The 24,140-nt window shown below is 40.5% G+C and overlaps 1 protein-coding gene across 1 annotated transcript in view; it reads right to left on the minus strand.

Annotated features, from left to right (window-relative positions):
- Positions 1-24,140, minus strand: part of plcg2 (phospholipase C, gamma 2) — a gene marked incomplete in the record, with an annotated part of 116,316 nt that overhangs the window by 47,671 nt on the left and 44,505 nt on the right. Inside the window, 2 exon segments of the mRNA XM_034132875.1 lie at positions 11,044-11,174; positions 22,454-22,657. Coding sequence (XP_033988766.1) covers positions 11,044-11,174; positions 22,454-22,657 — 335 coding nt within the window.

Below are 24,140 nucleotides of genomic sequence, written 5' to 3' on the forward strand. Positions count from 1 at the left end.
ACTTGAAGATGAAGTCCATTTGCCTATCCTTCTGGACAAAAATGTCTATAACTTTTTTGTAAAAGTCCTCCTTATGTTCTTGTAGTTTCAAAAGTCTATCATAAATCTAATCCATAGATTTATGATAAAAAAATTATAAAAGTAGGGTAGACATGTGGATGTTATCCGGCTGATCAAAACGTGCATTTATCTAACAGGTACGTTTCCCACAGATCTTATTTCCAGCTATTTTCTAAAATCCTCTGGAGAAATCTCATTGCTTTTTTGTGCTTACTTCCTGGTTTTAGGACGCGTCACTGCAGCTCTCTCGTCTCCTCTTCACACACCACACTTTTCGCGGCACACGTACTTACAGCCAATCAGCTCTGAATGATTTGAGATGACGTATGGTGGGGATGGTAGCTCCGTGCCCCTCTGGTCATTATTTTTTTGCCACACACATTTCATTACAAAATACTCTGAGCATGCGCAGTGTAGTTTTTACAGTCACCGTTGACTTCACAGCGAGAGGGAGGGGCATAATCAGGTTTTGTCCCACATGGCTCTAAACAGCTCAATAGGCACACACTGTGACTGTAGACACACTAATTAGAAGAACACAGACTAAAACAGCAATGTACAGACGAATCAGATGATTAAACATGATCTTAAAATATATTTTATATATTTTTTATTTATTTTTTTGCATTTTTGTAATCATTATTTGTAATACTTTCTGCTGACACTAGGTGGGGCTGTGCCCCACCTGCCCCTAATGACCAGTCGCCACTGCGCCTCAGATGTCCTTTACTTTAATAGTAATTTATCGACCACCTTCTTCAAATGTTAGCTTCTATGATCAATTCAAGAAGGTTTTATGTCAATGTGATTTTAAGAAAGAGGTCATTGTAATGGGTGACTTAAATTTGAATTGGGAAGACATGTCGTCAAGGAAGAAGCTTAAGCAAATTACTGATAGTTTTAATTTGACTCAAATCGTTAAAGGCCCAACGCGAATAACAAACAGCACCAGTACCCAGATTGACCTAATTTTAACAAATAGAACCTGAAAGGATTACAAAATCATATAATGTGGTAACAGGGCTGTCAGACCACAAATTGTGCTGGTATCTAGAAAACTAACTGGCAAACGGTTCACTGCGTATGCAGGTAATAAAGAATCCTTTGGCATCCCAAAAACAAGCAAGAAGACTTCAGATCAACTATACAAAACTTAGATTGGGAAGATCTAGTACTTGAAAATGATTTAGAAGTAACCAGTCAAAACTTTACGGGAAAACTAGGCCACAATCAATGAATTTTCAATCATGATAAAACATAAAAAAGAAACAGACTCTCCCCTGGATGAACGGACATGTCAGAAATGTAATGAAGCAGCGGGACAGTGCCTTAAAAACTGCCATAAAATCAAAGATGTCCCATAGACATATATTTGCAGGGCTAAGAAACAAGGCAACAAGGGAACTGAGAAAAGCAAAAGCGGACTTCTTTATCACAATTATTGAAAATGCTCAGGGCAACTCAAAAGCTATATGGAGCCAAATAAAAAAATGAACTGGTCAAAACACTACGACAGCCAAGCCAATTGAATTGAGGGTTGAGGGCACAACTCTGCAATGCCCAGCTGATGTGGCAACTACACTCAATTATTATTTTGTTGAGTCAGTGGCTACCATAGCCAGTAGCTTCATAGCTCAGGAAGTTAATGCACTCCCTACTGTCAACACTAGCGAGCCAGCAGCTGTTCTAAAGTCAGTGTCTGAGACAGAGGTTGCGGAAGTAATTGCCAATCTGAAATCCTCAAGGGCTAAGGATATCTACGGTATGGACACATTCATGCTGAAAGACATTAACTCCTCAATTGTTAAGCCACTAACGCATATCATTAATATTGCAATCAATCAAGGGAGTTTTCCCAATCAATGGAAGCCTGCTGTTGTGGTCCCGTTATTCAAAGGTGGGGACCCTCATGACATCCAACTATAGGCCCATCAGTATCTTGCCCATAGTATCCAAGGTATTTGAAAAATGATTGCCAAACAAATCATCAATCATCTCAACAACAGCTCCTTTCCACTGCATCCAATGCAATTTGGATTCAGGGCTAATCACTCAACAGAAACAGCGACATGCTTCTTCGTGAGAAAGTTAAGGCATCAATGGACAGGGGGGGTTGTGGGGGCCGTGTTCCTTGATTTACGGAAAGCTTTTGACACTGTTAATCACAACATCTTATTGCAAAAAATGCTCAACTTAAATTTTTTATAGAATTCACCAACCTCTTTAATCGTATCTTTCATCCCGCTCCCAATGTGTTCAAATTGAGAACCATAAGTCTAGTGCACTATGTCTGTCAACTGGAGTACCGCAGGGCTCTGTATTGGGCCCAATCCTGTTTAGCATGTACATCAATGATCTGCCTTCTGTGTGTGGACAATGTGATGTATTAATGTATGCTGATGATACAGTTGTTTTTACTCATGGCAAAACCGCAGAAGAGGCTGCTACCAAGGTCACTGATGTGTTGGAGAATATTACATCCTGGCTTAACAACAATTGTTTGCAACCAAATATTCAAAGACAGTGTGTATGTTCTTCTCCAAGGGCCACAGCATTATAACAGAACAAGATGTTTTCTTTTCTGGAAGGAGACTACAGGTTGTCTCGGAGTATAAGTACTTAGGAGTACACATTGACACAATTGAACTATCATTGAATAAGTAGTTCAATCTGTCAAATTCAGATACATTAGAAACTTCCTATCATCTGCAGCAGCTAAGCTATACCTTCACTCAATGGTCCTCTCCCACATCAACTACTGTCTGATAAGCTGGTCTAATGCACACTCTTTAAGCCACTGGAATCACTGTATAAACAAGCACTCAAAACACTAGACAAAAGCCATTCCGGTATCATCATTGTCACATTGTTAAAAAGTATAATCTGTTCAGCTGGGAAAATGTCATAGTTTACAAAAACATCTGCTTAGTTTATAAGATCACTCGTGGGTTGGCTCCTCCTCCTCTGGCTGGCTTCATCAGCCTAAAGTCCACCTCAACCAGGGGGTACTAGAGGTGCGCTAGGGGAGACTGCACCATCCCATTTAGGAAGATGCATTTAGCCAGGCTGTCTTTTCATTCCACGCATCCCATCAATGGAATTCAATACCACCACCTAAGAGAATCATCCTACTACACATTCAAGCACAGTGTTAAAAAGTGGCTCATTAATAATCAACAGTGTGAGCACTGATGTGTGGGTGTAGGTGTTAGTATGAGTGCGTATTGTGAATGTTTTATTTATTATCATGACTTGCTCTTATCTGTATTCAGTGATGTCGTCTATTTATTTATTTTTTGGTATAACAATGTCGTGGTATTTTCATTCTTGCTTTTAGGATGCTATCACCATCTGGCAAAGGGACTATCGGTGAAAACTAGCCTTTTGGCGAATTCGAGTACTTTTATATGTTGATTAATGTACACTGTCCCTTGTTTTAAATAAATAAATAAAAAAAAAAGAAAAGTAAATCACATTTTTTAGATACATTTATTTTTATCAACATCTAATCTGTTCATGCTAATTGTTTCTTTCACTCAGCATTGCAATACATTGTGGTATCAATGCACCTAGGATATCAGCACACACTATTGATTGACTTCAACACACACACACACACACACACACACACACACACACACACACACACACACACACACACACACACAAAATACATGCACATAGACACAAACACACTGTTAGAAAGATTTAATGGGAAACAATCACTAAGTATGTACTTACAGATAATCTACTACTGTTAAAAGAAGTAGCTTGAGGACACATCATCACAGGGTTGGACGAGTCTGTTGCTTTTATCACACCCAGATCTTGCTTTTCTAAAATAATGTTAGGTTTTAAACAAATTCATGTCAAATGCATTGCATAACTGTGTTGGACACTCTAAGACTGTCTGGGGCATTTGAATCGTTCTCTACTTGTAAAAGAAGGCTTCCAAACACAGCGTAGGTGGGCAAAGCCTTCTGTGGGACTTCAACTCAGGATCATGACCCTCTTTGCTCATAGGCACTAAAACGGCCCCCTGACAGCTCCTCAAAAAGTTGAGAATCAAAAATTTCCTAGAAAATCCTACTGTTATATATTTGGCCAAAGTATATCTAAGTACCAAGACTTAAGAACATTCAAAACCAACATTGTGACATTCCTTCTATATAGTCTCAGGCATCATATAAGTTAACATTAAAGTGAATTCAATCCAACACAGCTCTAGGCAAAGAAATAAAGATAAAACATAGAAATAGGGTCAAGTTCACCAAGCATACTTTATTGAATCAATTCATAAGAAATTATCCAGAGGACTTACAGAAAAGCAATAGACATCATCTAGCTTCAAATTAAATACATGACATGTTCTCATTAAATCAACTGTTCAAAAAGGCAGCACAATAACACACACAGATACTGTCACACTGGTGAAAGGACACAGCAAACACACACAGCCGCCATGTGACTGCTACGCTCCATTTCAGTCCTTTTACCTTTGCTCCCTGAAGGATCCACAGCCTGTACGGCAGCTCATTATTCAGAAATATTCCTCTTGGAATACAATAAATATAATCTGAGTCTCCATGATGCAGTTTGATTTCAGACGGATGGCAGAACACACACTGTAGGCCCCTCTGAGGAAATGCCCCCCCCCCCCCCCAACACACACACCTTATCGATTATAAAGGAGTCACACAATCACTTTCCTTCCACCTGTCTCACCCAGGTCTACGTTTAATGTTGCCTACATTTACCAGAGGTATTTTAGAGAAATTACCCCCAAAGAATCACATATTAAGACCACAAAATATTTAATAGAAAAACAATTTTGTATAAAAAAGTCAAAAATGATTACCTTGTCCCCATTTTTAAAATTCTCAAATGCACAGATCAATATTCCTTGAGTAAGCAAACAGGAGTGAAGTTATGTAGTCGGCATACAAGGAGGGACGTTAGACGGTTCACGAGTAGAACTTACTGTTGTTTATCTTTTTCTCTTTTGTCCTGAAATGCACAGAGAAAAGGATTTATTACATGCAGTGGTGGGTGGTATATATATATACTTCATATTATTGCTTTCAACCAACCTAATACAGTTATGTGAAATCTCTTGACATATTACATTTAAGTCAACGTTTCAGTTTTTCAGTGGCAATAATGTGCTTTTACTCCACTACATTTATTTAACAGCTTTTAGTTGCTATTTTATTTTTATGTTTAGATTATTAGCTTACACAAATATAAATCATTATTAAATAAACTTTGAGATATCCAGCAGCAGTATATCAAGTTATTCAAATTAGCTCTACATTTACCAGTTGTGATAAAAACACATGAATAAGCTAACAGTAACTCAATATATAGATATATATATATGATTGTGAAATGGGCCATTACGCATAAGAAGTACTTTTACTTTTGGTTCTTGAAGTATAGATGATGCTGATACTTTGGTACTTTTACTTAAAGGTGGGGTAGGTAATTTTGGAGAGACCAGCTCGAGTGCGCTAGAATTTGAAAATACACAGCCGGAACAAATCTCCCACTTCCTTATAGAGCCCCTCCTCCAACACACATGAACTCACACATGACCAATGAGGGCACGAGATAAGTTTGTGCACAGATGGAAGGCTGACAGGCAGGTAGGCCATCCAGTTATTTTAGCCGGGCCGGCTAAATGATTGGTCGTACTTTTTACAGCGCTACGGCTTCCACAGATGACATTTTTTTATGGATTTGTTGTCAAAGCACTTAAGATATTCATTGCTATCGGGATGTTAAGAGCATTCCATGGAATATAACAAAAGTGTATCTCGAGCCGGTTTCTAAAACTTACCTACCCCACCTTTAAGTAAGATTTTGAATGCAGGATTTCTACTTGTAACAAAGAACTTTTGAAATGTAGTATTGCTACATTTAATTAAAGTGGACCTTTCATGCTATATTTGAAAAATATATTGGAGGGCCATATCTATATAAAACATGTCTGTGAAGGTTTTTTTTCAAAACACCAAACAGATCATGCATTTTAGCCATGCCTCATTTCGCTCTATTTGCTCTTTTCCAGCCCTGTTTTTGCAAGGGCTGATTCTGTGACATAGCTTTAATGCAAATGAGCCACGCCCCCCTGCAGGAGAGGGAGATCAGCTGCTGGGCTCTCAGAAGAGGGGGAGGAAAAGAGAGGCTCCGTCCTCCGTGTATTATTCTTATATTATTATATTTATATTTATTCATTTGTTTTAAAGCTCAATAAATAACAAAGAAGACCTTTGACCAGCACTTTTCAAATTTTGTCCGGAAGATTTAAACTTTAACGGACATGTTGACCGGCGAAAAAAAAATCTAGTTCATAAACATGTCCGTGGTAAAATGTTTAGAACACACAAGCAGAAATCTGCCGGAGTCTTCTGGCACATGTCCCTTGAAAATGAAGTCTAGCCACAGATTCTTGTCTTTTTCCAGGGATGGCATTGCATGCAGTCCCTTGTCCCGATTCTTGCAGCCAACAACAGCACAACGTTTAACTCCCTTAGACATCCTGGCAAGAGCAGGCAAAAACACAGATGTGACTTTCCGACAGGCCTATATGCGAATGAGAGGTTGGGCAATGGCCGTGGCCCAACCTCTCATGTGACGTGTTCAGTACTACATGAGTTTTACCTTTACCCATGGATGCACAATAAGAACGGATTATATGATTATATGAATACTTCGTGACGTTCGCTCTCTCAAAAGTTGGGCCATTTTGTCTTCATGCGCCAATGAGCAAACTCTCATAGGAATGAACGAGGCCCCGCCTCCCACGCTGTATCCAGTTCTTATTATACATCCATGGTCCCAACCCCCCCAATAATATGAGCTCACCTTTGAGTGCTGCCCTCTCTGGTAAGGAGGGTGTGTTGGGGAGGGGGAGCGGCGCGCTGGAGGTTGGTGTGTGTTTCGTACAGGAAGGGCTCGCCCCCCACCTCCGCCTGCCTCTTCTTCAGCTGGCTGGAGGACGAGTACAGCTCCTCCTCCGCTTTCTGGAGGACAGGGCATGTGAGTACATCAACTGCTGTGTGCGCGTGCGTGTGTGTGTCTGCATGTGTGTGTGTGTGTGTGTGTGTGTGCGGTGTGGTGTGTGTGTGTTGTGTGTGTGTGTGCGTGTGTGTGGTGTGGGTGGTGTGTGTGTGTGTGTAGTGTGTGTGTGGTGTGTGTGGTGCGTGTTGTGTGTGTGTGTTGCGTGTGTGTGTGGTGTGTGTGGTGTGTGTGCCGTGTGTGTGTTGTGTGTGTGTGTGTGTGTGTGTGTGTGTGTGTGTGTGTGTGTGTGTGTGTGTGTGCTCACCCCTGCTTGTTGTACATTGATGTAGACCAGCAGAGAGCTAACTCCAAGTTTTCGCTGTAGCCGTTCTTCAGAGGGACGGAGCGGTTACCCCTGGAGAAACAAACACTAATCAGATCGGATGTTCTTACATCACTGGTGTAGAGCTCGACTGTCTGCCGGCCGTGTCACAGAGGAGGATGTCTTCACCCACACCATGACACGCTGCTCAGGCACAGAGTAGTTTCAGTGAAAGACTCATTCTACCATGATGCACCACAAAGCGCCACAGGAAGTCCTTCCTGCCTGTGGCCATCAGACTGTTTGACAAAGGGTAGTCAATATGCTGACACTCGACTATTTATCATGTTTTTGACATTTTACTTTCTAATGTTATGTATCTTATTTATGTATTTACTTTCATTGCGTATTCATTTTACATTTTTTTTAAATTGTATTCATTCTTTAATGGACCAACTGTCACAAAAAACTAGTTCCCCCAGGATTATGAATGTATTTCTGATTCTGATCATCTATTTGAAACATTTAAATACACACCTTTCTGTGTTGCCGATCACAGAAAGGTGCCGACCTTTTACACAAAAGTGAACTTTAATAGCAGACCCTGACCAGACTGTGACTGATTAACACCTTTCTAACGTTGGATTTCCATAATGTGATCAGCCAGTGGAAAATATTCAAATCAAATTCAAAACACAGTGGCGTCTTTGAAAAAATATTCAGAGGTTATATTACGGATACATAATATGTAGTTGTCCACAACATATCTAACATTGATCAGTATTTTACACATAACTCCATATGCTTTTTTAATTTAATTGACCTTCTAATGTTCAGTTTACTTTATTTCCTTATATTTATTAATCTTATTTTATCTTCCTATTGCACATTATTTGTTCTTATGTACAGTATGTATAATATTTTATTTTATTTATCTTCTATTTTATTTCATTAATTTTCATTGATTACTCTATATTGAATCTGAAATGTATCAAAAGAGGTAAGAGAAGGCAGAACTGAAAAGTTATTTCAGAATAGTGTACAGAAATCATGCTCCTAGTAAACAAATGATATGTAAGATTATAGTATAGTATATATAATAGTCAACAGTTTAAAATACATGTAATGTTATGAATTGCTGCGGTAATGTGTGTGATAGATGAACTCAGACCATTGCAACAGGCATCATGTATGATAAGTGTGAAATGGCTTTTTCTTTTCTCGTTCTTTTTGTATTATCGTTGACATATTTTGTATCTGTATATGTATATGTCCCCTCTGAGGGTGAGTGACAGAAAACAAAGATCATAGTTAGATGATGAGAACTGAAGCTGACTGCTGCTCCCACCTGAGCGGATGCCTTTCACAGGAATGTAGCCTGAGCCACGAAGTTGGGTCTGAGAACATGTCCTCCTCGTATGACCACGAAGCGCAGGAAGGTGAGTTCAGGCTCGAACACCGTGAACACCGCTGAGTCAGCCGGGGACTTCCACAGCGGGTATCAGACCGTTATCACCTGCAGAGGACAGGAGGACTGATCACACATCAGCTCATCTCAGTTCATCCTCGCCCCTTGTTCTGTCCCACAGGTCAAACTGTTCCCCCCCGCCTTTACTTACGGCTAGACGACGGTCTTGAACTCTCTTTCTGTGTGGCCACACAGCTCGATCTCACGAAGGGACTGACGATGCTGCGGCCCGGCTTGGAAGGTGTCTGGCAGCGATCACCTGCACACACACCGCCGTCAGAACTGCTCTCAGGACTGAGATATTATACTTCAGTCAAAGAAGCAATACTTAGTTGTGAAAATACAAGTGTAAGACCTGCATTCTAAATCTTACTATAGTAAATGTACAGAAGCATTGGCATCTAAATATATATATAAGTACTAATAGTCAAGTGCTTGTTTCGCGTATAAGAATCATATATGAGAAATTAAGGGATTCAACTTATCGATGCATTTATGTGTTTATCACAGCTGGTAAAGGTGGAGTTAACTTTAACTATCTTGTTTACTGCTGCTGAATATTTTAACTTGTATTTTTTTTTTTATTAGTTGATTTCTATTTTGTATTAACTAATAATGTATAAAGTAACTCTGTCAGATAGATGTAATGGAGTAAAGAGTACAATACTGGCTTCTAAATGTAGTGGGGTAAAAGTATGAAGTAGCATAAAATCAAACTACTAATGTAAAGTACAGGTACCTCAACATTTTACTTAAGTGCGATACTTCAACAACTGTTCAAGACTAACATGCCTAACCTCTTAAGCCCTGAGCCTGTTTTTCAGGTCTCAGGCTCGAAAATGACATTCCCAGAACAAATGACCATATCTTCCCTTCTAAAAGGGTTAAATTAATAATCTTTATTCTCAAAGTAATGATAAACCTGTGAGTTAGATGTAGAAAAGTCAGAATCAATATAGATGTTTTTTATTTTAAAGAAAATTCAGATTGAACATAGTAAAAAACTGTAAATTATAGTGTCCGTCCAAAAATTCTTTTTACTTATAGTGAAAACTACCCTTGGATGATGGTAAGGTAGACTAAAAGCTTTAGGAATCCAAAGTACAACATATAATAAGTACCCTGTATCAAGATTGATGCAAAACAAGTGAAATTTGACCTTTTTAGGGAGATTTAGCCAAAAAACCCCACTTCTGGGGTCATTTGGGTGGATTTGACCTATCTCTGGTCCCCCTTGCTCGATTTTGATGAATGAAATCTCTTTATAACGGCTAGAGCCAATGGAATCGAGGGAAAGTTATATACACACCAAAACGTTAACAAATAAGGAGTGAGAGTGACGCGTTACCAAAACCGGAAGCTGCATACACTCTGGTGGCTACCATTAGCAGCTAACTTTTCCGCTCCGATTTTTACATAAAAATGGAATTATGGATTATAAATAATTTTTTCAAAGGCACAGATACATTATCAACCTATGGATCAACAGTTGTAGCATTTTTTTTTTTCGTTTTAATGCCATTGAACACGTCTTTTGACCTAATTGACAGCTACGGTGAGACGATCTGCCGTAAATGCTCCGTAAAGGTACGTGTTGTGATGTCTGTGTTTGCTTCCCCTGTCGCAAGTTCGGATCGCTCAGTGATGATACTATACCTAAATAATCAGTGGAGTCTCAGCTTTAATCGGCTATATTGTATGTGCAGCTACGATAAGTAATAAGGGTATTTTTATCTTGAATTGTGTGCCGCAGTGCGTTAGAATTTTTTCGCTCAGGGGTCATTTAGACGCTTCTTATGAGACTTGTGTTTTTTTTTTGGTAAAAATGGTTCATATCTTCAGTTAGCTGAGATTCTTCCCGTTAATCTGGTGCTACACATTAATAGTTTCATAAATGTTAAGAAGCCCTGAGACATTATCTCGAAAAAGAAACGGTGGGAGGGGTCCAATGGGGGACCGCCGTGCTTAAGAGGCTAATGTCAGAATGCTGCTAGTCACCCAGATTTGATTTGATTACAAATTCAGATTAGTTTATCAGCATCAGGCCCCTCTAATATCGTTGACACAGTTTTTCACTGGCCCTGCCTCATGCCTTGTGGGCAAGTTTATTTATATTGCCGATTTCACCAAAGGCAATTCAAAGTGCGTCCAGACAGTTATAAATATTGAGAGTGTTACGTACCCTAACAGTGATTTTGTACTTGACCTTCTTCTTCTCCTGGTTGGGGTCGTAGCTATCATAGCGCATGAGCTCGGGCTGCAGCACGTACCCCGTCTGTCCGTTCATACTGAAGAGGGCGCTGTTCAGCTGGGTGTATTTATCTGGACACACACACACACACACACACACACACACACACACACACACACACACACACACACAATATTACAATATACATATACAATATTTAAAATGAAAAGGTGGAAAATAAGTATAAAATAAAATAAAACAAACAATAAACAGAAAGTATATAAATGTATCTACAGTAGAATGGACATGAACCTCAAAGAATACTCAATATAAAATGTTTAAGATACGTTAGATATATAATGGCCACGACAACGTCATTGTGAAAGAACCATAGAGAATTGTAATAAACATTTATTCACATTTATTGCCAATTTCTTTTATACATTTGGAAGGAAACCTGGATTGTTGCGGTGTTCCCTTTTTCAACAAACATCTTCTGGGACACATGAACAGCACACATCGTTATTGTTAGAGCTTACACCTGTGCTTGTAGTCAAAGTGTCTAAATCAAACTACTAATGTAAAGTACAGTACTTCAACCTTTTACTTAAGTGCGATACTTGAGTAAATGTACTTTGTTACATTTTCAAACACGGTTCAGGACTAACATGCCTAATGTCCGATGCTGCTAGTCACCCAGATATGATTTTTATTACAATTAAGATTAGTTTATCAGCAGATTAGTTTGTAAAAGGCTTCCAACATCCAGCATTCGTTGCTCCTGCATTAACCTGAGCCCCTGACCTGATGCCACTGTGGAGCGGCATACAGGTGTAGTGCTTAACATCTGATTATGGCTGCATTCCAGTTAGGCTGCGTCAGTTCCAGGGTCCAGGGTTGCAGTCGAATTGTCAGTTTTGCTAAGAAAGTTGCCTAATTAGGGAAATGACCTAGAAGTACCTAGAGTAACTGTCAGCCATGATTTGTCTGGTGTTCTGTTGTGTCTCGTCAAAGATGTTAGTCTAGTCATGTTTATGTTTTGTTATTATTCTGTTCTTTAATCTTATATTATTATTAGTGCGATGCTGTTTACAACTTCAACTTCAGCATACTTTCAGCTACAGAAACCATTCAAATATCAAAATATTCAGCCTTTTCAGCACATGATGGGAAACTTTCAACTTTTTCAAAATATTTTATACTTTTCAAAATATTCAGCTTTTTAAACTCTTTTTTTTAACATGTAACTCAATGGGAGGAACCTTCAAATCCTCTTTTACCTACACCTTGTGCCAAATGCTACTCCTTCCACATACTTTCAGCTAGACACTTCATTCCAACTTTAACATGATCACAAGACCTTCAGCTATAAAACTTGTTCTTCAGATCTTTGATATCTTTTACAGTTTTTGACCCTATCAACGTTTAAGTTTTGGTACATTTTCAGGCCGTTTTCGATTTTATAATGGGTGTCTATGGGAGGGACTCTTCAGGGCTAGAGTGCATGACATCATCAGAGTGTAGAGGGTCTTAAAAATCTTCGGAAGAAATATTTTAAAACTGCTCTTAGAGCCAAAATATACACTCTATTCAAATAATTTCAAAAGATTTCAGGAGCATAATTAGTCTGGCCTGCTCAATTGCCTTCATCATATCAAACGGACCCACCGTGCTGGCCCAATAGTGATCTGAGTGACAAAAAGTCCACCTAGCTCCCAATAGACTCCCATGTTAAATTTGTCCGGAACTTTCTTCAGAACAGAGAGAAGTAAACTTTAGACAAACTGCTCCCATTTTCACATTTTACACACAAAACCCAAAAAAACAACCATATATCAGTTCATTGGGATTCCCTGATGCTCACGGTCTGGTCATTTTTTTTTATAGGAGCCATAGTTTTTGAACAGGTGGCAAAATTGTCAGATATAATCCTCAATGCATTCTTAATGGGACTCAGTGCTGCAGTTGGTAACCATGGTGTTGCTGGGCATATTGAAACCTTTGATATCCGGGGCTTCACACAGGTGTTATGATTATTTGTTATGAGTAGGTGCTCAGCACAGAAACACACACTGACAAACCACACTGGACCTAGTAACTCTCATACTGACTTCAAACATGTTCCACATATTTTATACAGTTATTGGTGACGTATGGTTTTAGTCGAAAAGTTTGCAGTCAAAATATTCTGCTGCTTTCCCAAGCCTTTTACTTTCTTTTCTCTTCCTAATACACATTCATTCACTACTTACATCTGATATGTAACTCCTTCAGGCCTACTTTCAGCTGCAGAAACCATTCAACTATTACATTATTCAGCTATTTCAGGACATTGAGGCTATACATGTTGTTGTTTATACCTTTTTTAAACATTTTCTTTTAAATATGAATCTTCTTCACTATTTTTCCTACTCTTTCCAGTTTAACATTTCACTTTCAAGTTTTCAACAGTCATTGCAATGCATTTGAGCTGTAACAATTTGATTCAAATCATTTCACTTTTCTGCATTTCTCTGCTAGTTCAGCAACACACTGACTTGGTCTCTGTAGCTACAAGCAGCTACCATTCAGCTAATAACATATTCAGCTTTTTCTGCATTTTCAGCTCAATTCAGCAACAAATGTTCACAGTTTAACAGCATTCACACGCATTTTCTGCAGGAATGCATTTTGCAGCATATGATTTTTCATATCTTTTACACTTTTTGAGATATTTAACTTAGTTTGGAGCTTGGTATAGAGGCCTTCTTCAGATGTTACTTATTTTACTACTTATTAAAAATGAGTTGTAACTGCGTTACTGAGAATTGTAACGGGTAGTATATTACCCAAATTTCATTAGTAATGCGTTACATTACTTCGTTACAGTCAAAAAGTAATACATTACTGTTACACCCAACACTGATGATGTCACAGCTAGAGTGGGGGGAACAGCTTGAAATTCGCCTTCATATTTTTTTTTTAACTTGCCATAATTCCCAAACCCTACACTCATGAGACATCATTTTTCATGAAAAACGTAGGAAAACCTCTCCTACGTTGAAAAATAAAAAATAATTAAGCAAAATAATTAAAACAAAATGCCTCTTAAGGGCATGAAGTGACAAAAAACTTTCAACATGTCTCCATTAAGGCCCATTGTAAATTCAGCCTGATCTTTCCTCACAGCAGCAGCCGCACACCTTTAGTTAATCTGCCAAAAAGGCCACATTATTGACCCGAAAGTACACAAAAAGCAGACTCAGACGCTCGTCAGGGTCCTGACATGCTTCACGCGTTGACATTTCACCGATATCTGCTACGGTTCTTCAACAAAACGTTCACATGTAAGAGGTTTATCTCTCATTCAGATCAATGGAAAGGCTCTCCTCTCACTGATTACTGCACATCACCATGGAAACCTTTGATCTCTGGGCTCAAAGACAGGTGTTTGATAACATTGTTACCTCAAACACAAACACCTGTGTGATGATGTCATAACTCCAACTGACATGCTCAGAACGCCACTAGCTCTACGTCAAATCTGAACAGCTCTTCGTCAAATCTGATGTTACATAACGTGGTGTTACCATGGCAACGCATCCTTCATAAAACACGATGTCGCTGTAACTCCAATGGACACGGTCCGATCATCCCCCAATCTTCACTTGTATATCACCGGTCCATGCCTCAACAGCTCTACGTCAAATCTGACATCTCACCATATGCCGTTCCATGGAAACGCATCCCTCGCCAAAAAACACGATGTTGTCATAACGCCTATGAAAAGGGTCAAAACAGCACCAGACTGTTCTTATGGTCTGGACAGACCATAAGAACCTGGAATACATTAGAAAAGCTAAACGCCTCAACTCTCGCCAGGCCAGGTGGACATTCTTTTTTAGTAGGTTCCACTTTACGCTCTCTTTTCGCCCCGGGTCCCAGAACCGGAAGCCTGATGCTCTGTCTCGCCTTTGCGACCCAGAACCACTTGCCGTAGAACCCAAAACCATCTTTCCACTGAACCGTGTGGTCGGAGAGTTTTCTTGGCAAATAGAAACAGACGTGAAGCAAGCTAATGTTGTGAGCCCGGCACCTAGCGAGTGCCCGAGCAAACCTGTTGTTTGTCCCCTGTGTCTCTTCGCTCCAAGGTAATCCACTGGGCTCACACGTCTTTGCTCACGTGCCATCCTGGTGTTAAACGAACCATGTTCTTGATCAAACAGTGGTTCTGGTGGCCAGCCATGAAGAAGGAGGTGGCGGAGTACGTAGCGGCCTGTGTGTGCCCGTAATAAGACCTCAGGTCCAGATGGGCTTGCTTCAGCCGCTGCCTGTTCCCCAACGTCCCTGGTCACACATTTCCATGGACTTTGTGACAGGACTCCCACCATCCAAAGGCAATAAAACGGTCCTGAGAGTGGTGGACCGGTTCTCCAAGATGGCTCATGTCATCCCCCTAACCAAGCTTCCCTCTGCCAAGGGTACCGCAAAGGTCATGATGAACCAGGTATTCAAGATCCATGGGTTTCCTAGTGACTTTGTTTCCGACAGGGGTCCACAGTTTATTTCCGCATTCTGTTTTTGCCGGCTCTTAGACGTCACCGTCAGCATGTCATCTGGCTATCACCCACAATCAAATGGACAGTCGGAGCGCCTGAATCAGGAACTGGAGACTACAATACGTTGTCTTGTCTCCCAGAACCAGGCCATCTGGAGCGACCACCTCACATGGGTTGAGTTTGCCCCATAACATTCTCCCCACAGCGGCCACAGGTCTCTCTCCCTTCCATTGTGCCAATGGCTACCAGCCCCCGCTGTTTTCAGCCAACGAAGGAGAGGTAACTCATGCCATGATTAGACGCTGCCGCCGGATCTGGGCTGGTGCTCACCAGGCCCTACTCAGAAGCTCAGCCCGGATGAAGGCTGTAGCAGACGTCCATCGCAGGGCTGCTCCCCTCTACAGACCGGGCCAGAAGGTCTGGCTCTCCACCAAAGATCTAACTCTTCATGTCGCCTCCAAAAAATTGGCCCCTAGGTTTGTGGGTCAATTTCCTGTGTCCAAGATAATTAATCCTGTGTCTGTGCGCCTACGACTCCCCAGGTCAATGAGAGTACACTCATTGCTTCCTTACAGTGCAGACGCTTTTTCTGCTTGCTCTTGCCTCTGCTTACTTTTTATGCTGATTTTCCTATTTTTCTTTTCTGAAAACTTTAGTTATTCTTCGTAAATAGACGGAGGGTTTCAGCCATATTTCAATATTTTTACGACAACCTCAGTCTTACAGTATCGTGGCCTAGCAACAGCTAAAGCCTGGTACTGCATGCTATTTAGTTTAAGCTAGTTAGCAGCAAAATGCCTCCGTTCTCTACAGATGACTTCCACAAACTTCTACAGAAGATGGCCGTGTTGGAAATGAAAATGGAACGGTTGGAAGTTAGCGTGGAAGTGAATGGACTATGTGGGAATGACACCACTTTACCAGTGTGCAAAATAATGGAAAAGGGCATGCTAACTCACAGCTAGTTAGCAGCTACAAGGATTCCAAGGAACAGGAGGGCGGTGTACCGGGTAATACTTCTACAAGTGGTAGTCCTCCCTGGAAATGTCTGGGTGCAAAGCCTAAGAGTAAATCATTTCCATGGGATTTGGGAGGACCAATAACAGGCTGAGCCCAGCGCTCTGAAATCTGTGATGCGACCGGCTGGCCTGCATTGTTATCACCCAGGAAGAGTGCCTCTTCAACCCCTCTTCATACTAGGAAACAGCCGTGGACAGCTGCTAAAGGGAGAACTACAAACAATCCTCCTAAACCACCAAGTGTGCCAATCCAGAACAGATACGCTCCGCTGACCGAGAACCGGAGATCTCTTTCTGATGACCTGGATAACCTGTCCTCTTCACACAGCAGGGTAAGGACCAATAGCTACTCCAAAAGTAAAAGGCTAGAGGGAAAGCTAACGACTGGGCCTGAAACTCTGATTGTGGGTGACTCTGCTATAAGCGATGTAAAAAGTCTGTGTAGTAAGAACAACACCAAAGTACTCTGTTTTCCCAAGGATATGGTCTTGGCTGAGAAGATCCTGCATATTGGGGCTGAACATCCGACTGTGAAGAATGTGGTACTGCATATTGGAACGAATGATGTTGTGAAGTCAGAAGTGCTGAAAGAAGACTTTAAATGTTTGTTGGAAACAGTCAGCTCTCTAAATGCGGAGGTGTTCATCAGTGGCCCTCTACCGCCAGTCAGAAGAGGAGTGGAGAGATTCAGCAGACTGTTTGCACTAAACATGTGGCTTTCAGCTGCCTGTACTGACCATTCTGTCCATTTTATTGACAATTTTAACTTTTTCTGGGATCGCAAACATCTTTTTAAGGCAGATGGAATTTGCCTGAACAAGTCAGGAGTAAAATTATTTATCTCTAACATATTCAACTGCCTGCGTCATCAATCTGTTCCCTCTGCCAAGGACAAGCGGCAAGAGGAATCAAAACAGGAGAAAGACACATCGCGCAGAAAACCTTGAAGAAGTATCACTGCACCCGCCTGAGGAATGTTCTGATTATGGGAGACCTATGAGACAAATGGAGGAGTCTCCACCACCCTTCACCCCCCCCTACCAACACTTTTGAGGATACTCTTCCTTCACCCCCCAGCTCTCTCTACTCTCCACTCACCCTTTCACCCTCGCCCACCCTCCTGGAGTTTGATGACCACATGAAGGAGATACAGAGGGTTGGCACCAAGTCCTTACTGGAGTTCAATGACCACATGAAGGCGATAAACAGGGTTGGCAGCATGTCCTTGACCCCCGCCCCTCAACAACGCCACCATGCCTACGTCAACCACCTCCCCCCCCCTTCAAGACAGCATCTGCGGTCTCCGAAGTCTGATAAGGATGTGTGTGTACAAAACGCAGCAACGTCTAACTGATATGTGCTGGGTCCAGGCTCAAGGGGGTATGGCACTCTCAACTCTTTCCAGGACAAGCCGGGGCCCTGCCTGCCTGTAGCTTTGCTGATATCTGTGTTGATAGGTAATAGATTAAGAGCAGTGAATCAGCTTAGAAACAGGAAGCGCTCAAACGTTTGTGTGAGTTTATCTAATTTAGCAGTGATTCCATGTCAGCCACAGCTTGTTACAAAAAATCTGACTCATAGTGTATTTAACAAACTTAAACTAGCTTTATTAAATGTCAGGTCATTGGCAGGAAAAACATTTTTAATCAATGATTTTATCACTGAGCACAATCTGGATTTTATGTTTTTAACGGAAACTTGGATTGAACAAAATAACAGTTATCGAATCAACCCCTCCCAACTTCAGTTTTATGAGTCAGGAAAGAATGCATAAGAAAGGAGGTGGAGTTGCTATTTTGTTCAATGATTCCCTTCAATGCAGGAAGACATCTTATGGGAACTTTGCTTCTTTTGAATATGTGGCCCTTCAGCTGAAATGCTCCTCTCGAGCTCTGTTCCTAAATATCTATAGACCACCCAAATACTCTGCAAGCTTTTTTGATGACTTTACTGAACTGCTGTCTATAGTGTGTATTGACTTTGACCGTCTAGTCATTGTTGGTGATTTGAACATCCATGTTGACAACCCCCAGGACAGAGGGGCTAAAGAACTGTTTTGTGTTCTTGATAACTATGGACTGACTCAGCATGTGACGGAGCCCACGCACAATAAGGGGCACACTCTGGACTTAATGATCTCAAAGGGTCTGAATATCTCTAAGGTTGTGGTGACTGATGTTGCACTCTCTGATCATTCCTGTGTTTTCTTTGAGAGCTCTATTTCTGTTCACAACATTTTTACATGCCTTACACCCCACGTTCCATGACAGCAAGATCAAACCCGTGCATGAAAGCACACTCGTTCCCGCCTCCAAGCCCCTCCACCGCCCCAGCTCTTTGAAGGTGGTCAAGTTTATAAGGTCTGTAAGCTGCTGGGGGTCCGCAACAGGGGTCGGGGCAAGCAATTCCTGGTGGACTGGAAAGGCTACGGTCCCGAAGCAAGATCCTGGGTAGCTGCAACATTTATCATAGACAAGACCCTTATTCAGGACTTTAATGATCAGCCTGGGCCATCAGGAGTCGGCCCTAGAGGGGGGCGGTACTGTTGTGTCTCGTCAAAGATGTTAGTCTAGTCATGTTTCATGTTTTGTTTAGTCATTTTTGTCTTGTCTCCCACTTCCTGTTTTATTTTGGTTCTCACCTTTTGTGTCTCATTCCAGGTCCCTTGACTCCCTATCCTTGTGTATGTGCCTGCTCTCATCAGCATCAGCCCCACCCCTGATTGTTTCCACCTGTGCCCAGTTACCTCTTGTTTAAATTCCCCAGCCTCCCCTCCCCTTGTGCCAGTTTGTCTTGTCCTGGCTCCATGTCAGTAGCCAGCGTAACAGCGTAACAGCGTTTGTTTCTCATGTCTCAAGCCTGATTCATGCTCCTGAGTTTTCCAGTAAATGTTGTTCCTCATTAAGTGAGTGATTTTCTGTTGTTACTTTTTGAACCTTTTTCACCTCGTCAAGTGTCGATCCTTTTTGTGACCTGAATTTTGGAATAAAGTATTTTTTCTCATACTTTACCTCTGTCTCCTGGGGTCGTGCATTTGAGTCCTATACCTTGTGTTTTCAAGTTTGTGACAGAGTCTGTGTTGTGTTTAGATGTCAGGATGGATCCCTTGTCTTTTTACTACGGTAGAAATGAATAACCTGATCCTGAGCTGTTTGGAATCTCTAGATGAAAGGAAAGGAGCTTCAGTTTTCCTTTACTATCTCCTTTAGCTTTGGAAACACTGGACCCTGCTTTAGAAAATGAGAAAATGCTGTTCCATAAAACCTTGTGGCCCTAACTTTTAACATGGCACAACATTTGGCCGTTTACTAAAACAACCGCTGATCATGTGCACATTTGTCATCTTATGCCTTAACTTGCTAAAGTGCTTATATGTTTAAACTTTCAACAATATATTAAAGTAAAAGCCAAAATATAAACGCAACACTAATTACAGTAAAATGATCAGACAAAGTTTCAAGGTGTTAACTGAGCTGTGTGGGGTTTTGTAAACTATTTTCTTCAACATGTTGAATGGTGATATGTAACATGTGTAAAGTTTCATTTCTGGCATATAATACACTCGTAACCCAGTGTGTGTGAGACTGAGCTTCTCTCAGTTGTCTTTTCCTAACACCTGATGATCGCTTTTCCCTTAAGGAACAGTGGTTAGAAAAAAGACATAGGACCTGATTTTTCTGACTATCCAGCCTCAACCTTTGTGTTGTGCTTGTTGACACTGCCCTTGGTTACTGGCACACTTAAAGGTCCCAAAGCTATCATGAATGTTCTAAATTACACATGTGTTTTCCTGCAACTCAAAATGTCAACTGTTAAAAAACGTCTGTTCAATTTGCATAGTTAATATGATAGCTTCCTTATTTTCTGTTCCTCCTGATTCCCTTTAACCCTCATCCCACCAACGTATTTGATGTACTGTACAAGTGTGACTGAGTGTGACTCAGGGGATGCAAAAAATAAACCCTGTAAGAAAAATATATTTTTGCAATATGTTAACTTATTTCTTTTTATAAAATATCCCTGTCATAATGTAGTTACTGCTTCCTGTGGATGATAAAGTCAATTATTTGAAATTTGTACTGTTTATTCAGCTGCAGTTTGCATATTATTTCACACAGTTTTACTTTTTGCCTGGGTTGAGAGCGAGAAAACCCAAAAATGTTCTACATTCCAGTTCCGTATTTCCACAAGCTGTAGCAGATTTGTAAAGGCTGTTCTTCTCTTCACTGTTCACTGAGCTCTACCCTATGTCCACTGTCAGGGCCTATTGGAAGAACGGGGGTCTTTGGTCCTAGGTTTAAGGCTTGAGAGTTTCAGGGGGGGTACAGAGGTCACATATGGGGCTAGTGCAGGGGTCAGCAACCTTTACTATCAAAAGTGCCATTCTCAAAACATATTTGATAACACAGCTTATGAAGTTATATATACATGTATAATGATATATAACATTTTTAAGCTTGTCTATAAAAAAATGTTGTTGGTTGCTTTTGTGAACTTATAGAATGGCGAAGTCCCTCCCCTTCCGGTTGACCTCCATGGGACCTTATTTCGGAAAGATTATGTATCGAAGTCAATGGAGAGAGAAAGATTATCTTGCGATCCCGTTTGAATTGTGCCACGAATTACACATATGATGTTTGTCAATTTAAAAGATAATTTTGCAAGTAAAAAAAAAAAAATGTGTCGTAAAACTGTGAAGTAACACATTTGTTTGTGTGAAACGCTCAATGAACGACATCTCTGGTCTCACAGAACAACACACGTCACCAAGATGGCCGTCACTACTGTCTTGTCAACAAAACGATTGACTACCCTCACTATCACCACAATGAAACACGTCCTGAAGAAAGTCATGCAAAGCTGCCTGCCTGCCTTCCTTTGATTCTCTCTGAACTGCCTGGTCTTTTTAATGTTTAATGTCAACCATTTGTGCAGATAGCATGAAGTAGAGAAGATCGCTAGCGTTAGCGTTAGCATTTCTCCCCCGGGCTTAAATGGTGTATTATATAATGATCACACCGGTGACAGTACTCTTCAAAGGGTTCACGAAATATGACTACTACTCTTACTGTTTAACATTTTGGGTTACTTAATGTTACTTCATGTTAAGGCTAATAAAAATGACAAGGCTGTAATGCTAACTAACGTGCTAGCTACTAGCTAGGTAGCTAACTTGATCCAGACACTCCTGGTCCTTTCATCAGACGGGAAGCGAAAGAACGAGCAAGACCCATTGCTGGTATGAACAACCTGGTACTAAGCACACAGGCATCTTGTTAAAGTTATCTTATCTTAGCCAGCGCCATATAGATAGATTCTATCTATATGGCGCTGATCTTAGCTATCTCTTAGTGGAGGAAAACAATTGTGACATCACTTACGCGACTCTGGGATTTGTAGTCTTTCTAGTTGCGTATTTTTCAGTCTTATATTTCAACAGTTTTACGACAAACTGTGACTTTTTTGACATGGAAATGATTTTTTAAGATTGACAAACATCATATGTGTAATTCATGGCACAATTCAAACGGGATCGAAAGATACGTTTTCTCTCTCCATTGACTTCAATACATTATTTTTCCGAAATAAGGTCCCATGGGGCGGAAGTAGATGGGCGTGACTTCGCCACTCTATAGATAGACAATAAAGTAAATGTTAAAAGTCTATTGCTATTTCTACCTTTAGCAAAATATGTGTGTTTGTTCTGAAAATGTTTCGAAATGACATTTAATGTTTGCTTGTTTCTCACAATATTGTTGGCAGTAAAAGCTAAGGAATCCATACATGCAGAATTAAACTCTCTATTTCATTTGTGACTTTCCTTTTAGGGAACCCCACCAAGAGAGAGAGTACCTGCAGTCTGGAAGTTGAGCGCCACCATGTGGCAGCCCCCGGCCCACAGGGGGTAGGGGTCGTAGTTGGAGGACTCCACCCTCTGGCCCTTTGGGTAGATGCGGCTCAGAGCCTTGCGGTTGTACTGCAGGAAGTCGTTGGTGCGGCTCTTCCCCGGCATCTTGTTCTCCACAAAGGAGCGGATCTCTTTGTAGCTGTAACTCTCTGGAGGAAGAAGAATGGAGCTGATCACGCTTTCACTGCAGAGAGACATTTAGAGCATGATTCAATTATTGCTTTTAATATTGTCTTTTATTGTAAATGATTGTCTCCTTACTGAATTTAAAAATACTTGTATTGTTTTTTAAATCTCTTAATGGTCTTGGGCCTAGCTATTTATCGGATTTGCTTTGAACCTATGAGCCCTCTGGAACCCTCAGGTCTTCTGGTGCCTTCTATTCATACCCAAAGTGAAAACTAAGACCCATGGTGAGGAGTCTTTTTATTATCACGGCCCCCCCAGCCCCCCACAGGACCTGAGCGAGAGCGCTCATACATGAGAGCAAACTCAAGACCCACCTTTTACATTTGGCTTTTGACAACATTTTATTTGATTAAATGTTATATTTTTGTATTATATTTGATTATTGTTTGTTTATTTACTAAATGTTATTCTACTGACAAAATTATTATTATTCCGCTATAATTTTGCACCTCTTCTCCTCCTGCATTCAACATCGCAGAAACTCAGTTCAAACATCAAAACGTTCAGCTCGGTCGGGAATCGATGGCTATTACTTTTATCATTCATAACTTTCATAATTCCAGAGATACATCCCATAATTCATCACATTTTTAACCATTGAAGTCAATGGAGAAAATCTTCAGACTTCAACAAATCTTCATGCAACTTCAACTGCTAACTGTTCATTCATACTTTCACTCAGAAACCTCATTCCAACTTTAAAATGTTACACATCTTTCTGACATTATTCGTGTCAATTCTACGTCAATTATGGGGTTTCTTCAAATGCCGTTGCCATGGCAACACAATGCTCGCCATGAAACACGGTTTTCTCATAACTTCAGTGAAAATGTTCCAAACGGCCCAAAACTTCACAGGTTTGGTAACGATGTAGCCATCAACGCATCTAAGCGTATTATGGGGTGTCATCAAATGCCGTTGCCATGGCGACAGATCATTCACCATCAAGTTAGTTCAAAATTTGCAGTTCAAATATTCTGCTGCTTTTCCAAGCCTTTTTACTTTCTTTTCTTCTCTCATCACACATTCAAATCCCCAGTGTTCATGTATCATTTCAATCTAAATTCTTCACTTTCTTCTTACACATTACATTTCAGCATAGCAGTTTAGCATCAGCTTTTCAGCATAAAGCATTCCCACTAGCAATTTCTTCAGGAATTGCATTCTCTAGTTTATTTATATTATTCCTATTTTATTCAGTCCTGCATTGGTATTAATTGTTCTTTTTAATCACAGAGATGTGTTACTCTGGTTATAACATCAGAAGGGGGAGATTGTTTTTATTTGTTGTAAATTGTCTATGTCTTTAGTTTGTGAAGCACTTTGAGTTACCTTTGTGAATGAAAAGGGCTATATAATTGAAGTTTGATTTGATCATAAATTCTCTGATGTAACACCTATACATTATTGCAAAACCCAATTAACAAAGTTAAAAAACATTCT

This window comes from Trematomus bernacchii, unplaced genomic scaffold (assembly GCF_902827165.1).
Source record: "Trematomus bernacchii unplaced genomic scaffold, fTreBer1.1, whole genome shotgun sequence".
NCBI lineage: Eukaryota > Metazoa > Chordata > Actinopteri > Perciformes > Nototheniidae > Trematomus > Trematomus bernacchii.